Source organism: Terrapene carolina, unplaced genomic scaffold (assembly GCF_002925995.2).
Source record: "Terrapene carolina triunguis isolate 2854851 unplaced genomic scaffold, T_m_triunguis-2.0 Scaffold132, whole genome shotgun sequence".
NCBI lineage: Eukaryota > Metazoa > Chordata > Testudines > Emydidae > Terrapene > Terrapene triunguis.
The window spans coordinates 24,615,288-24,632,912 of record NW_020664483.1 but is presented as its reverse complement, the minus strand read 5'-3'; the positions used below and the strand labels follow the sequence as shown (position 1 = coordinate 24,632,912).

Sequence of the window (17,625 nt, the reverse complement as noted above, 5' to 3'; positions counted from 1 at the left end):
GGGGGAGGTACCACTGGGGAGTACTGCTGTGGTTGTGAGGTACAGTTTATATTACCCGATATCAATACATTCTGGTTTAGTTTGTTAATATAAGGTTAAATGGAGGATAATGAATATGCTTAGAGGCATATTCTGTGGAAATAGGTGCATGGTTTAGCCTTTTGCTGGTTAGCTTATTCCTACCCTCCCCTTCCATCTAGTACTGAACAGTGTTATCTGCATGAGTCTTTGCTTTTCTTCTTCTCTGATTCAGAAATCTCTCTCTGACGTTTGTGACTGTTTTTTTGGTGAACGAGTGTGTTTTGAGGTGAATGTTACAAAGGATGTGGAGAAACCACGCAGAACAGATAAGAACTAAAAAATTAATTCCGGCTTTAGGGCAAGGAAAAAGAAATCATGAAAGTGTGTGTTGGCGCAGGAAAAAAAATGTTATTCCAATACATGGTAGTAAACATTTTTTTTAAAATGCTCTCTTGTGACGGTAAATTGAAATGTTTTGATGGCTGCAAAATGGACAGTGTTTGAATTAAATTGTTGTTTTAGACTCCGAGAGAGCTATTTTTTGGGACGGAGCGGGGAAGAGGTTTGGGTGTATTATATTCATTCTGTTTCTCTTTAACATTATCCTGTATGCAGATTGACAATTGCAAATGGATCATGGTGGAAAAGCGTAGAAGACTTCCGTATAACGCGTTTAGAATTGACAGATTAAATTCAGATTTATTGCTGGAAAACCCTTTGCACTTTGCATTTTAAGTACACGTTTATTTCACATTTTAAATATACTTTTTTTTCCTCTTTTTCCTTTTCAGTTTAAATCTACTGACATAAATTTTAAAAGGGAAAAATCCAGAAAGCCTTTTTGCAGGAAGACATGAAAGTGCATTAGCGGAGACACAGCCAGGACTCTTCTGCAGGTGGTGGTGACATACACAAGTTACTTTGCCTTTGGAAAGAAAAGACCTGTGTGGTATTAATTTACGTGTATGTGCATTATCCCCCTTCCTCCCCCCAGAAGTTGTCTGGGCTGCAAAGCAGCGGGGAGGCAGCAGCTTCTTGTCTCGGGGAACAGAAGATTATGGTGGCAGCACAACAGAAGCAGCCGCGGCAGCAACGGCAGCAGCAGCAGAGCTGGTCCGTGAATGTGTTTTCTGATTAAAATCAGCATTGGAAAGTGCACCTGAAGATTCAGCTGCTAGGCAGGAATTGATAACGTTTAAAAGAGAGGAAAATTTTAAAGGGGGGGGGGAAGGGAGTGCGGCACTAGGTTTTGTGTGTGCTTGAGGGAGTGGGGATTGGTGATCATGGCGGATCGGACAGCTCCTAGATGCCAGCTCCGTCTGGAATGGGTTTACGGGTACAGGGGTCACCAGTGCCGCAACAACCTGTACTACACGGCAGGCAAGGAGGTGGTTTACTTCGTGGCTGGAGTCGGGGTGATTTATAACACCAGAGAGCACACCCAGAAATTCTTCTTGGGACACAACGATGACATTATCAGGTAAGGGGGGGGCAGACAGTTGGTGTGGTGGGGTTAATGGGGGGGGGGAGAGGAGGACTAGTAAATACCTCCTCCTCTACTCACCTCTGAGCATGTTTCTGTAATTTTAGAGAGAAGCACAGGTTCTCATCAAAGGTTTGGGTGAAATTTGGATCTGTCTGGATCCTGCTGATCTTTTTTGTACGGAAGCCCCCAAATTGTAACTCAGAATAGAAAACGAGTTTAGCCTCTCCTACTGCACCACAAACAAATAAACGAAAAACACCACCACCACAACAACAATCAAAAAAACTGTAGTGCAACAACTTTACTGCAAAACCCCTGCCAATTTTCGGTCCACAGTCCCTTAATTATAATGTCTAAATAGAGAATATGGTGTATATGCTATTCTTACAGCAATAAAATCTGGACTCCAGACATCCCAATATCACAAATGCCTCAATCTGGCACCTGAATCCAGCCAATTTTTGGTTCCCACACTGCCAATTCCACTTAAACAAAGAACAAGTTTAGCTGCTCATGCCCCAGGAAAAAAATTGTGTGCCAGTGCATTCTGTTGCAACAGAACCACAAAAATCCAGATTCAACATCTGAAGCCTGGATTAAGCCAAGTTTTCATCCCAGTCTCTCAAATTCTACTGTCTAAATAGAGAATGTGTTTAGCCACCCCTCCTGTACCTTAAGATGTGCCCTAGCATTGCAAAAACTTGGATTCAGTTTCTGTGTTCAGCTGGATCCTGCCAAATTTTGTTCACAAACACAGAAATTGTATCAACAAAACTGAGAACAAGTTTTGCTTCTACTATTCCACCAGAGAAATCTGGACCCCAGTACAAAAAAGCTGCATGGACTAAGTACAAAAAAGCTGCATGGACTACTGAAACCAGCTAACTGTTGGCCACCTACCACTTTTTTTACCACCTAAATTTAGTATAGATGAAACTTCTCCTACTCAAGCAGAATAATCTGGAATTCAGAATAGTACCTGATGAATCATGGTGCAACAGTGCTGCAGAAAACACATATCCAGCAATTGAATGTGTGGGTGTCCATCTGGGTTTTGCCATTGAATATGCAAATACTACAATTATCGGATAACCATACTGGAGTCATAGCTTACAGAAATCCATCTACCTTATACAACATGATGTCTTTCACTATCACATACATATGTTAGTTGGCTCATTTACCTCCCTCCTTTCATTGGGTGCACTTACCTATAAAACCAAAATTAACTTTGTATTACCAATCTATGCAGCATTCTTTATTTAAATTTTATTTCTTGAAATTCTACTACCTCTAAAACCAGAATGAACTTTTTAAATGCATCCATGGTACTTCATTAAATGCCTGGTACCTCCCTTTTATGTGGCTGGTAATTTATTTTATTCCTTAGAAGCTAGAAAGTATAATACATCAAGGTCCACATTTAGCAATGTATATATGAGTTTTATTTTAATACACTGATTCAAAGCTTTGATTTTGTTGCATTTCCATCTGCTAAGGAAATAGTGTCCTGATGATTACTATTGTATAAACTGTATGGCTGGTCATTTATGGAACATTTGGAAGGATTGTTTCCAGCACACTACATAAGTACTAAATTTTGATGATAAAACAGGGGAAGGCTATGTAGGCGTTCAGCATTGGCATTTTCACACTGCATGCCAGTTTTATTCTAATTTTAAAGGATAGTAGTATGCAAATCAGTTATTTAAATAAAAAAGCTGTTTGAGGACTGGTCCTGTGGTTAGCGTAATATGGTGGGATTTGAAACTACAGTTCAATTCCTGAGCCGTTAGGGCTGAGAATTCTGCTGAGTCAGCATGTTCCACTCCTGGAGGTGGCAGGAGTATTTTGCATTGCTCTGTTGCCAAGTAAATAGCAGCATCAGTGGGGTCCAAATAGGAGTTCCATGTATCTCCTCATGGCCAAGGAAAGTTGCTGTGATGTGGGGTTTAGGAAAAGACAAGTCTTCTGCTGAGAACCCCTCCCCACATATATTCTGATAGAATATTTTTCTTTTTGCATTTGTAATACTTGATGCTTTTATTCCTTTGTTACGTTTTGTGATTCTCATTAATAGAGAATTCAGGCACAGCATCCAATATAACCACTTTTTAACTGGATGTTTACTGGTATGATAAGCAGTGAAGTGCGTAATAAATGCTAACATTTAAATTGTCACAGTTAGGCGTCAGAGCCAACATCTTATTGAGATGAATGGGGAATAGTTCTCCAGTATTTCAATTAGTGCAATTGTTTTACTTTTTCTATGTCCAGACTCATGACAACAGTGCATAAATTTGCAATATGAAAGTTCATTGTAACTAAAGGGATTTGTAACATTTTTTTAAAATGAAACTTTATACTTTGGAAAATACTGCAAAATCAGTATGAAGGCCTTGGAATGTGTGGTTTTTCTGCTTCCATAGGTTCCTATCTACTCCATTTGTAGCGAAAGCTTTCAGGGATGTACTGTTTTTATGAGAGTTGATGAACCCTATAAAAACATTCATAGAGAGTGACAGTTACCATCCCACTTTGCAGTGTTTACCAAAGTCATGGGCATGAATGTTTTTCCATAGTGAAAAGGTCACATGTTAAAATAAATTAAATTCATTGTACTTTCACTAGTTCACAAATTGCCCTGTCTTTGGCTTTGTGCCAACATCATGCAGTGGATACAGTTCATTTTTGGCTAAGTCAGTGTTTCCCAAACTTGGCACGCTGCTTGTGTAGGGAAAGACCCTAGCGGGCTGGGCTGGTTTGTTTACCTGCCGCATCCGCAGGTCTGGCCGATCGCGTCTCCCACTGGCCGCGGTTCGCTGCTCCTGGCCAATGGGGGCTGCTGGAAGCGGCGCAGGCCGAGGGACATACTGGCCGCCACTTCCAGCAGCTCCCATTGGCGATCGGCCGGACCTGCAGACGCGGCAGGTAAACAAACCGGCCCGGCCTGCCAGGGGCTTTCCCTACACAAGCGGCGTCCCAAGTTTGGGAAACACTGGGCTAAGTTAAACAAGAGCCTCTTTAATTATAAAAAAAATGAGGAGTCCTTGTGGCACCTTAGAGACTAACAGATTTATTTGGGCATAAGCTTTCGTGGGCTAGAACCCACTTCATCAGATGCATGGAGTGGAAAATACAGTAGCAGGTATATATACATATAGTACATCAAAAGATGTGAGTTGCCTTACCAAGTGGGGGGTCAGTCTAAAGAGACAATTCAATTAACAGTAGAATACCAAGAGAGGAAAAATCACTTTTGTAGTGGTAATGAGGGTGGCCCATATCAAACAGTTAACAAGAAGGTGTGAGTAACAGTAGGGGGAAATTAGTATGGGGAAATTAGGTTTTGTAATGACTCATCCACTCCCAGTCTTTAATCAGGCCTAAATTGATGGTGTCCAGTTTGCAAATTAATTCCAGTTCTGCAGTTTCACGTTGGAGTCTGTTTCTGAAGTTTTTTATGTTGAAGAATTGCCACTTTTAAGTCTGTTATTGAATGACCAGGGAGATTGAGGTGTTCTCCTACTGGTTTTTGAATGTTATAATTCCTGATATCAGATTTGTGTCCATTTATTCTTTTGCGTAGAGACTGTCCGGTTTGGCCAATGTACATGGCAGAGGGACATTGCTGGCATTCTACTTTTAATTGAATTGTCACTTAGTAGGCCAGTGGTAGAACCAGGAATAGAACCCAAGTGGCCGGAGTCCCAGTTTAGTGTTGTACTCTTAGGCCACACTGTCTCTCCTACTTTAGTCTGAGGATGTCCAGAATAGTAAATTTCTGCAATCTTTCCATACCAAAAAGAAGTTTACCATGGGAAATAATTAAAATATAAATTTAATCAGTTTAGATTTTTTTTGTATACTTCTTTAAATGCAGTTGATAATTTGATTATTTTTTAAATTGGTGCAGTGTCTGAAATTGCATAGTTAGTCTGTAAAAACAGATACTTAACATTTTGGGTTCTAATTGATCAAATTCATCTCTAGAGTAACTCCATTGTCTCTCATCTCATTGTTTATGTTCCACAACAAAATACAATCTTCTCAAACTTTGGCAGCAACATAGTCAGAATTTTTGGATTTCTAGATCTAAACTACATTTCCAAGAACTTCTACAGTATTTAACAGTTTCCTAACAGCTTTGAAGTTATGAGAGATTTTTATAAATCACATTGGTTTTGTTGTTTCTGCAGTTCTTAAAACACAGTATGAATCGTAACTGTGTTTGCCTTGACTGATCTCTTGAATACCAAAATAATATAATATTATACATCTACAAGACTACATTTGTATTCTAGCTGGGGAAAAAATAAATCAGCTGTGAGGCAGGAAACCACAAATCACACCACATTTACTATAGTTTTATTATAGTATTCTGTGCCTCTGGATATTAACTAAAAAGCCAACCTGCTAACCTCTGGTAACAAACCATGTTATTTATGTGAGAGAAACTGCAACTTAATAATAATGTGGGATTTGTCAGAACAACTCTGTAAGTACTCTGGTATATGTGTTCCATTGTGCTGACAGGCTAGGAGGTTAAGACAGATTATAAAATATTGACGTGCCACCGGTGATGGGATTTAATGGGTTGAGTGAGTAGATGAAGGTTTGGTTTATTTCTTACAGTGATTATTTCAGAAGATAGATAACATATTAGAGAATGACTACACATTTTTGCTGGGTTGCTAGGGTTGTGAAAAATAAATGTGATGCTTGAACCAATGCCACTTGTTCCTGGAGATATATTTTTTAGAGAAAAAAAATGAAGACAAAGTCATGGCCATCAACCACCTTGAGTCAAACCATCTTTGTTTCATTGGATAAAGTACAATATTTTAAAAATTGCATATTGTAATAATATGTTACGTTTACATGGTGTCTCTTATGCCCAAAGATTCTAAAGTACTTAACAAACTTTACATACAGTTATTATTTTCTATAATGGTACCTGCCGGCGAATGTTCATCACACAATAATAACCAAGCTACTATAGTTATTTCCTATGCTACCTTTAGGAAAAACTGACCTGTAGTTTATGGTGAGTTTAATAGCAACCAATGCACATAGAGCACCACTGAAATGCAACTTACTTTGGGGTAGGCAAGTGGTACCAGTTGGTACAGCTCATTGAATAATAGAAATAATTCCCTGTTACAGTTTTAATGGTAACCCCCAAACTGTTTCCATTCAAAAGAAAAGACTCAGGAAGAACAATAATAGAATACCATTTATTTAAATATTTTTGGATGTTTTCTACATTATCAAATACACCTCTACCCCGATATAACGCGACCCAGTATAACACGAATTCGGATATAACACGGTAAAGCAGTGCTCCAGGGGGGCAGGGCTGCGTGCTCTGGTGGATCAAAGCAAGTTCAATATAACGCGGTTTCACCTATAACGCGGTAAGATTTTTTGGCTCCCGAGGACAGCGTTATATCGAGGTAGAGGTGTATATTGATTTCAATTACAACACAGAATACAAAGTGTACCGTGCTCACTTTATATTTATTTTTGATTACAAGTATTTGCACTGTAAAAAACACAACAGAAATAGTATTTTTCAATTCACCTAATAGAAGTACTGTAGTGCAATCTCTTTATCATGAAAGTTGACCTTACAAATGTAGAATTATGTACAAAAACTGCATTCAAAAATAAAACAATGTAAAATTTTAGAGCCTGCAAGTCCACTCAGTCCTACTTCTTGTTAAGCCAATCGCTCAAATAAACAAGTTTGTTTACATTTTCAGGAGATAATACGGCCCGGTTCTTGTTTACAATGTCACCTGACAGTCAGAACAGGTGTTCTCATGGCACTGTTGTAGCCAGAATCACAAGGTATCTACATGCCAGATGCCGTAAAGATTCATATGTCCCTTCATGCTTCAACCACCATTCCAGGGGGCAAGCGTCCATGCTGATGACAGGTTCTGCTCGATAAGAATCCAAAGCAATGCAGACCAACACAGGTTCATTTTCATTATCTGAGTCAGATGCCACCAGCACAAGGTTGATTTTCTTTTTTGGTGGTTCGGGTTCTGTAGTTTCCACATTGGAGTGTTGCTCTTTTAAGACTTCTGAAAGCATGCGCCACACCTCATCCCTCTCAGATTTTGGAAGGCACTTCAGATTCTTAAACCTTGGGTCGAGAGCCATAGCTATCTTTAGAAATCTTACATTGGTACCTTGTTTGTGTTTTGTCAAATCGGCAGTGAAAGTGTTCTTAAAATGAACAAGATGATGTCATGGTAGGAGTCTGCTATAGACCACCACACCAGGGGGATGAGGTGGATCAGGCTTTCTTCTGGCAACTAACAGAAGTTACTAGATCACAGGCCCTGGTTCTCATGGGAGACTTCAATCACCCTGATATCTGCTGGGAGAGCAATACAGCGGTGCACAGACAATCCAGGAAGTTTTTGGAAAGTGTAGGGGACAATTTCCTGGTGCAAGTGCTGGAGTAACCAACTGCCACAATCTTCTGTTTGACTTTTGTTGCCAGTAACTGTATGATCTCATTTTGAATTGTTTTTCCAAGGTAGTGGTGTGTGTACATTTCTTGGGTGGTGACTCTTCTTAGATGCTCCTGGAGTACAGCATCAAACTCAGCCATCAGCTCCACAATTTTAAGGAAGTTTCGATTGTTTGGCACATACAGCTGATCTGAAATGCCACGCAGTGCTAGGTTTTGGGTAGCAAGCATTCTCACAATGGCAATGAGCCTTTTCAGAACATTTTGCTAGTAAAGAGACTCTGATGCAATCTTCTCTTGATGCTGATCATCTATGGTGGCCTTTAACCTTAGTCTCATCTCAAGCTCTTTCCACCTATGGAATGCTCTCTGGTGACTTGTTGCCTTCTCATGACATACCAGATTTCTAGCCATATTTTTCCAGTCCTTTGTTCTTGTAGAACCCAATGTGGCTGGAACATTAGACTGGAAGAGTTTGCAACAAAAACAGTATGCAGCATTCTGGGTTTTTGAGTACATAAGCCATGGCCTCTCCACTTTGTCACCATTGGGGATTTCACACCAGTAATGTGTTGGATGGAAACTTCTATTTTCATTGTCTTTGGGGAACATGAAGTTTTTCACTTGCTGTGGCCCATGCAGTACAAAGAAGTCCCTCAGGCTACTGCTCAAGTGGGTCCACAGTCCTGGATCATCTAGACTTAAGGAACTAAACTCAGCAGCAGCTGTTCGTGTGCCTCCACCACACTCTTCTCTGATCTACACTTTTCTTCTGGAATGTGCATGGTTACATCCATTTGAGAAGGAGATATGGATGCTGCAGTAGCTGCCAAGTCACCTGCACTCTGACTGACTGGAAGATCAGGCATCTCCTCACCGCTCACATCCTCACTGGGGCCGGAAGGCTCATCATGAACATTTGTGTCTATGTATCTCAGGAGAGATCCTTCCTGCTTAGATAGAAAAGCTTCCTTTGCTTTCTTTTTTTTCCTGAATGCTGCCCTAGAGGGGTGTTTTCTTCTTTCACTCATGACTGCTGTTCTGTGCCAGCTATAGTGGCTCTCAACACTCAGTTGAAGGGGACAAATAAGCAGGCTGGTAGCAGGGCCTGAGTGAGGGAAGATATCAGCGTCTTAAGGGCTTAACTGTCTCCTACTACTTCAGTTGACTGCCTGTTCTCCTCAAGTGGGTTCAGGGAAGCAGCAGTAAATAGGAAGCTCCCTGAGAAGCTGGTGTTAATCAGTCCAGGCTCCTGGGGGTGCTAGAGAGGTACATAAGAGGCTCCTCCTCCTCTCTCTCCCTGCGGCTCCTGCTGCTTTCTGTTATTCCCTCTCACCTTTTCTCCTGCCTGCCTGTTATGTCTCTTGTGCCCTCCTTCCTCCAGCACAGCACTCCACCATCTCTGTGCATCTAGAGCAGAGAGAATACATATGCACCAGCAGCAGATACAATTTTCTACACTTTCGGTCCTAGTGGCGGCCCCCACAGTCTGGCACCTGAAGCGGCTGCCTCAGTTTGCCTCATGGTAAGGCCAGCCCTGAGCTGTTAGCAGATCATGGTTTAAAGATTTGACATACTAAAATGGGAAGAAAATGAAAATCTGTATCAAAATTATGTTTCAGAACACAAGGAAGTATTCAAAAGTTTAAAAACAGAAACAAAAACAGGAGAAAAGGATGAAGTTGAGTGTATGTGCTGCAAATGGGGTGGCCTAATTATTAAATGTAAATATTTATAGGCTAATAGTTCTAAGTCTACAACAGTAAACTGTTTATTCAAATGAAAAGTTTTATTTGGGGATTAGAGATATATTGTTTTCTTAAACTCAGAGGTGGCATTGTGTTTTGAGTTCTGTTTTAGTTCTGCAGCAAACCACATTGATGAAAGGAATTCAAAGCATTAATCCACTGAATACTTTTCCCGTCCACCAGAATAAACCCCAATATTTACCCAGAATATTATTAATAGTTTTTTGCACTGATTTTCACCTGTTTTTGTTGTTGTAGTAATAAACACTGATATTTTCCTGGGAAAAATTAAATAAAATAAAAACTGAAAACAAAGGGCCCCATGCATAAGATTTAGTAAATCAGTTACTTGGTAATCTGTAGTAAGAGAGACAGAGAGGTTATAAATGTCTCCAGTTTCTAATAACAATAATTACAATTAGAATTTAAGGATTTTTTTGATCCCAGTACAGACCACTAGACCACATTGCCTCTTTCACAATAACATTACATATCTTAAAAGGACATATCATACAAATTATGAAAGGATAGTCAAAATCTTGAATCAGAGCCAGCCACATAATTAGTAGTCAGTGGCCATTTTCCATAACCTTGTCTTTTATATCCCTATCTAATTGTTCTCTGAATATTAGTGGTAGTAAACCTAAAGGATCTTTCAACTTAGTTCCCCAAGTTGTGGAAACTGGGAAGCATGATTAGGTAAATTAGTTACTGTATCACCCTTGAAATTAAGCCTCTTTCCTCTTCTTCTGCCTCTTCTTTTATACACAGAAGGATGAGTATATGTATTGCTTAATTACTCTTGGGCCTTTGTCCACACTGGGACAAGATCCATGCCAACTACAACTATGCTTAAGCAAGGTTGTTGCTAGCAGAGTTTTAGTGGCTTCCCTGATTTCTGCAGGTTGTCTCTGGAATGGTTTTCTGACATGGTTAACATACTGTTTTGAAAAATAATTCCTGTTCATACTGGTCAGGGAAGCTATGCTAGCTGTTAGCAACAACTGTGTGTAAACATGTTTGTAGCTTGTAGCTATCATGGTTCTGATCCAGGGTCAGATTAAGTCAGTATGGGACCCTAGGCACACCATGATGTGTGGCCACCCATGGCCTGGACCACATCCTCACTTGGAGTGAGAGGGGGCTCTCCTTTCTTCAGGGGCAGAGACAAGCAAGGGGACTTTGTATTAATTTGGATGGAATATATGGGGTCAAAGCTGTTATGACCCTGACACTGTCCAACATTAAATAATGTTAAATAAGGTTAGAAGTTCGGTGTATAGAGACTTCAGCCTGGTTAGTACCATGGCAAACACACCATTAAGAATCCCTTTAACCTTTTACTAAAGATACAGAAAAAGGAAAATGAGTTAAAGCATTTGAAATGTAGGGTATTAATAAAGCTTTAATTTTAACAATGTCCCTTGTGCCCTTTCCCTTTAGCTGGAGAGAGTTTAGAAGGAAAAATCCCCTTGTTTGACAATCTCTTAGATGGCATTAAATATGAGGATAACCATCCTTTTGAGGAAAAGAGAAGAAGTTAGTTGAGATGGGCTGGAGGTCTTGTTGTTGCTGTTGTTATAGTTCGATTCTGCTTCCTTTAAGACAAAACAAGATGAACACACACAATAAGGGGGCAGAAAAGAACGGCAAAGATAGAGAATGCATCTTCTAACCCAGGTGTTGACTCTAACTTGCAGCCTCACTGCTGGAAAAACACAGGCACAGCATGCTGTCTTGTCAGACACTCCAAGACCTGGCAAATGTATACTAGCATTGGGCTGTTTAGGACATTGCTTTTAGCTGCCTTTCTAGTCACAGGGTTACAGAAGGGTTGCAAAAAAAGACATTTTTGGATGGCTAAGTCAAACTCTTATTAGACAGAAGGAAAAAGGAGAATTAGGAAAGGGAAGGAAAAGGACACGTATGGGGTAGAAGGGGGAGACAAAGTCTCACATTCCAGGTGGTGTTTGGGATTTAGCTAGAGCTGGTGGAGGTATCAGTATCATCCGGCTCCCTTTCTTTGGTCCTGTCTGGTCAGGGTGTCTCTCATGATTAAGACGAAGAAGGTGTCAGGTCCCAGAAGATGGCGGGCTGGCAGTAATTATGATGAAGCTTGCTCCTTCCCCTTCTTTCAGTCAGCCAGTGTCACGGTAGCCAGATTTTCCCTCCAAAGTCTCACATTTTTTTTAAGGATTCCAAAAGAGAGTGAAGCCCGTTCCCTCATTTTGTCCACCAATTAGGCCTAATTTCTGATGCACCAATTTTCATCCATGGATTTCTGGTGCAACACCTCTCTTGTTTACCAGGCATGACTAGTCCTTGGATTATATCAGTAGGCCTTTTTGTTCAGTCTTTCTGTCTCTGATTTGCACCTTCTGTCATCAACATTTATTGTTATAGGTTATTGTGACACTTCATAAAATTTCTCACAGGTGAGCTCACAGGTAAGATACATTTGTAGGCCCAGTTATCACAGCAGGTCCCGCTGCTGCATTCTTCCTCTGCCATGCACAGAATCTTCTGTTGAGGAGGGGTGGTATTGGTGGGGCCCCAAGAGTAGCTGGTGTTGCAATTGATAACCCATTGAAATGAATTAGGGCAATTCATACTTCTTAAAGCTATTGTTTCAGGCTCTCTGCACACTCAGGGGGAGGGATAGCTCAGTGGTTTGAGCATTGGCCTGCTAAACCCAGGGTTGTGAGTTCAATTCTTGAGGGGGCCATTTAGGGATCTGGGACAAAAATCTGTATGGGGATTGGTCCTGCTTTGAGCAGGGGGTTGGACTAGATGACCTCCTGAGGTCCCTTCCAACCCTGTGATTCAGGCTGATTGCTCTGAATGGGGTATTCTTGATTCATTTTTTCCCCAAGTTTTTTTTTTTAACCATGAAGGCTAGAAACTTAAAACCTTTTTTTTTTTTAATGTAATCACATGAGTCCAGCAGATGGGATCCTAGATGTGAGCCTATAATGCCCCTGGCTTAATCTAGCCCTATGCTGATCTCATTATGGGTAGGGCCTTAATTGGGGATATACTTATTTCTCTTTCACTTGTGTAAAAGGGCATTATGTTTGGCCTTTATTAAGGCTATCTATATGAGCACTGTGCCGAAAGAATTATTTTAAAACAATCTTCAAGCAAGGCTGAAACAGTTTGCCTGGCTACTCTATACACTGGGTCAGGGATGGGCAAGCTACGGTCCACGGGCTACATCCAGCCTGTGAGACCATTTAATCTGGCCCTCAGTTCCCGCTGGGGAGCGGGGTTGGGGGTTTACCCTGCTCCAGGGCTCCAGCCGGGGAGCAGGGTCGGGGGCTTTCCCCGCTCCTCATGGCTCCCAGGAAGCAGCTGGCGTGACCCCCCTCTGGCTCCTATGTGGAGGAGTGGCCAGGCAGCTCTGCGTGCTGCCCCGTCCAAAGGTGCCGCCCCCGCAGCTCCCATTGGCCAGGAACCATGGCCAATGGGAGCTCCGGGGGCAGTGCCTGTGGACAGGACAGTGTGCAGAGTCACCTGGCCATGCCTCAGAGCCGGGGCGGGGGGCATGCTTCCGGGAGCTGCTTGTGGTAAGCGCCACCCAAAGCCTGCACCCCTGAGCCTGCCCTGTGCCCCGATCCACTGCCACAGCCCTGATCCCCTTCCCGCCCTCGTAATCCCTCAATCCCAGCCCAGAGCCCCCTCTTGTACCCCAAGCACCTCATCTCCAGCCCCCCCCCCGAGCCCTCACCCCAAGCCAGAGCCTCACCCCCCATGCCCCAACAGCTGCCCCATCCCTGATCCCCCTCCTGCCCTCCGAGCCCCTCGGTCCCAGCCCAGAGCCTCTTCTTGTACCCCAAAGACCTCATCCCCAGCCCCCCCCCCAGAGCCCTCACCCCCCCCCCAACCCGGAGCTCCCTCCCCACACACTCCTCATTTCTGGCCCCACCCCAGAGCCCACACCTCCAGCCAGAGCTCTCACCCCCTCCCAAACCCCACCTGCAATTTCGTGAGCATTCATGGCCCGCCATACAATTTCCATATGGCCCTCAGGCCAAAATGTTTGACCACCCCGGCACTAGGTATAACCATTTCAAACAATTTCATAAACCTGAGTTGTGGACTAGGGATGAAATTCTCTGCTAAGAGCTCTCAACACAACTCTCAGCTCGAAGAAAGGGGGTCAAAGTAGCTTAGATGACCTTTGTTCCATCCCAATCCTGAGCCACTCTGTGGCCTGGAGAGGCCCCCAGCATAATTTTACCATGAATCCCTGTCTAAGTTATATCAGCCTCCCCAGGCTGCCATACAGGCTGCATCACTGCCCTGAATCTCCACAGCCCGTGCCATGCACACACCCTTTTAGCCCCCATTTACCTTTACACTGGAGCTTGTGATGTGGCCCTCCTCAGAAGACAAATTTATGGCTTTCTTCCTCAGTGTCTGTGCCCGGAGACTCTGCCAGCTACAACCTGGGCTTTAGAGCCCCTTTAAGCAGCTCTGGTCCATTGCCCACCCTAAAGGAGACAGAACCAGGATGAAGATCCCACCTATGTTTCAGTAAAATACATATCAAATGATGCAATATCAATACTAGACAAAAGAAGTGAAAGTGTTCAAAATTACATTTTTTCCCTTTGGTTGGATCAATTGAGCATTGTTTTTGGTTATGTAGTTTTTGTTTTTTTGAAAACATGACCTTTAAACTCAAAAACGAACTGGACCAAATTCTGTTTATATTTAAGTTTCAGTGATTTATTTGGATGTTTGCACTTTGGCTGACACTGCTTTTTAAAAACTTGTAACATTTTCTTTATTATTAATAACATTGTTATAAAATATTTATGTCTGTAAAAATATGTATAAGACTGCAAGCAAAATAAACTGGGTTACACAAAGTATTTAGTTTGCAATGAAATGTTAGGTTGAAAGGAAATTTTTGAAGCTGTGGAAAGACACTATTTCTTCAGCATTCTCTTTCAGCTACATCACTCCTGAAGAAGAGGGTTGTCTTTCTAGGGCACTAAAGTCAGAAGAAAATTAGTTGTGCTTTTGTCATTATTGGTATATTAGAAAACTCAACTGTATTATTCATTTTTCTGTTTTCAGAAGGCAGGCAGGCTGGCTTTAGCTCCTTACCCTGTTCCAGTGTAGGGCTTTTATCCACCTCCATCACACAGTCCATACTCTGCTATAAGACTATTATCCAAAGTATATTTCTATTGATTTGCCCCATCTAGTTTTAAGCCTCAACAGATAAAGTTTCCACTGTCACCCTAAGACTCAGCCTAATACCATCTCACAGTTAGGAAATATTTTCTAATATTAGGCCTAAATTTTCCCTTTCTTCATTTTATCCCGTTCTATCTAGTTATCACTTGTATTACTGTACATAATTTCTTTTTCTTCTTGATCTTTGTCCCCTTCAAACATTTGTAGACTGTTATCACGTTGTTCCTTATTTGTTGCTTAGTCAAGTTAAATATATTAGCCTCTTTACTCTTTCTCATAAACCAATCCCTCCATCCTCCTAATTTTATTATTGTGTTTTTCTGATATTTCGATTGGTGAATGTCTGTCTGGTAATGTGGTATACAGAACTGCCTGAACTATTCTAGATGCATTATAACATGATGCCTTTGTATATATATCCAAATCACATTGGCTTATTTTATTTTATTTTATTTTATTTAGGAAAGCCATATGGCATTGCAAATCCCTTTCAAACTTTTGTCCACTATCATCTACTTGGTCTTTGTTGACATTACTGCTTCCAAGGTTTTCCTGTTCCTCCCCATAATATGTGTATTTTGACCATTTAATGTTTCATATGCTTTTCGAGACCTAAATGTGTCCTTTATTGTGCCAACAGACATATTCAAAGCAAGATCGGTATATTCATTCTTGATGTCTTCTAAGAAACTACAAAACTGCTGATGGTTCAGTGCTTTTGTTTAAATGTAGTGGACAGTTTTAAGTGCTGTAGTCATGACCTCATCACATTTCAATTTATTTCTTCACAAAGCCTGCTGATGGATGACTCAATGAAAAAATTGCACATTTGGAACTCATCATTTGTCGCAAGAATACTGTGTCCAGTATCTTTCCCCATCAATTACATGGCTCCTTCAGTTGTAATAGAGGATAATTTCCTCAGAGGAATCTGCAATAGTGATCAAAATGACTTTAAAGAATCAAAAATATTTTTGTGCTCGGTTGTGTTATTCAAAGAAAGCAAGTCTTCCTTCACAACTTAAGTTAGTTGCTGCAATAATGAACGTTGCCAGTTGTTGGATATCACTATATGTGGATTTGTCAGTTGCCAGTGAGCAGTGTTCACAAGTGATGATAATAGCATGAGATTGAGGAGACAGGTCTGATTCTCAATGGTACAAGAGCTCCATCTGCTACTCAAAGCTTTCAATATGAAACTGTAGGAGCCTGGCATCCTGAAAAGCTAAAGCATGAATGCCACTTCCACTGTGCTGGAAGTGTAAAGTTTTAAACAGAGCAGACATAATTGCTTCAGTGGCTTCCCAGTTTCCCTGTTCCATAGCCAGCTCCACACTTGAAACCCTCAGCCAGTCTCTGTCCCCTCCTTTAGATCTTAGGCAAATACCTTCTGTCCCATCCCCAAGACTAAATTGGAAGCTGCTGGGTGCTTAACACTTTTTGAAAATCAGTCCACTTGGATGCCTAATTACAGATTTCGGAGCCCTATTTTAAGCATCAATTAAAAAAATCTTCAACTTAAATTTTAGTAGTCTAAAATGTTGTGTGTATAAATTTGTGTATAAAATGTGTGATTATAAAACTTACGTGCTTATATTTTACAGATGGGAAATTAGTCTGGAGTCAGGGGGTCTGTGAACAAAGGGGTTTGTTAAGGTCTGCAGGAGGGCCAAGAGAAGAGCTCCCATGTTACACAATTTAGACAATGCACAGAAGAGATTATTCTCCTGTAGACCTAGGAGAGCATCTCCCTTCCTGTGGACTTCTCAAGGTTCAGGAGACAAACTTTAGGAGTAGATGCTTGCTTAAAGCTTAGGTAGTGAAGTGCGGAATTGTGTAACTGTCCAAACTATAAGAAAGTCCTTTTGATTAATGCTATCTCTATCAACTTGTCTTGCAAAATATGTTGTACAAACCATCATTTTGAAAGTCATGCAAATCAGTTACACATTGTCATGTAAAATATATAATACAAACAACATATTAATCTGACAAAATTATAAAACAGACATCAGTGTAAATAGAAATGGTTATATCTAACAACGTTCATTATCAAAATTAACATGATTAATACACTGTAAACATCACCAATATCATAACAGTTTAGAAATGAATGTTTTCAAATCTCAAAAATCAGGATTTTTTTGTTAGAAAGATTAAAAAAATAAACAGAAGTCAGACTCACAGGACATCTGAAAGGCCCAGTTAAAATGTTTATAACTGTTTAATTAAGTGTGAATGGATACAGTGTTAATCATACATAAAAAGAGGTTTAATCCCTATTTACGTGCAGATTTCAAAGTTGATACATCCCTGGCATCCTGCTTTGAAAACATGGGGCCTTGATCCTTCATTTACTTCAATGGGAGCTAGAGTGATTTCAGTACTTTGCATGATCAAGTCCTTGTTTGACAGAGTCTCAATTAGTATTTCTTGCATTTAAACAGCATCCACTTGAAAGTTGTTTAAAATTTTTATATATAGAATAAACCTTGTTATAGACAGAAATTGGAACATTGCCTGGCCCTGAACTAAATAATGTTGTTGCTCCTAAGTGTTGAGGGAATTGATCGAAAGCTAATTGTAATAAAAAATAGAAAAATAATAACTACATTACTTTCTCTGGTGTTATAAAACCACCACCACCAAAAAAAATTATGCCCCCTTGAAATCCT

At 40.9% G+C, this 17,625-nt stretch overlaps 1 protein-coding gene across 2 annotated transcripts in view; it reads left to right on the top strand.

Moving 5' to 3' along the window:
- The first annotated feature begins 1,304 nt into the window (after positions 1–1,304).
- EML6 (EMAP like 6) overlaps positions 1,305–17,625 on the top strand; it is a 321,992-nt gene continuing 305,671 nt past the window's right edge. For both annotated transcript variants that reach the window (XM_024215452.2, XM_026653192.2), the window contains exon 1: positions 1,305–1,501. In XM_024215452.2, the coding sequence (XP_024071220.1) occupies positions 1,305–1,501 (197 nt within the window). The remainder of the gene's footprint in view (positions 1,502–17,625) is intronic.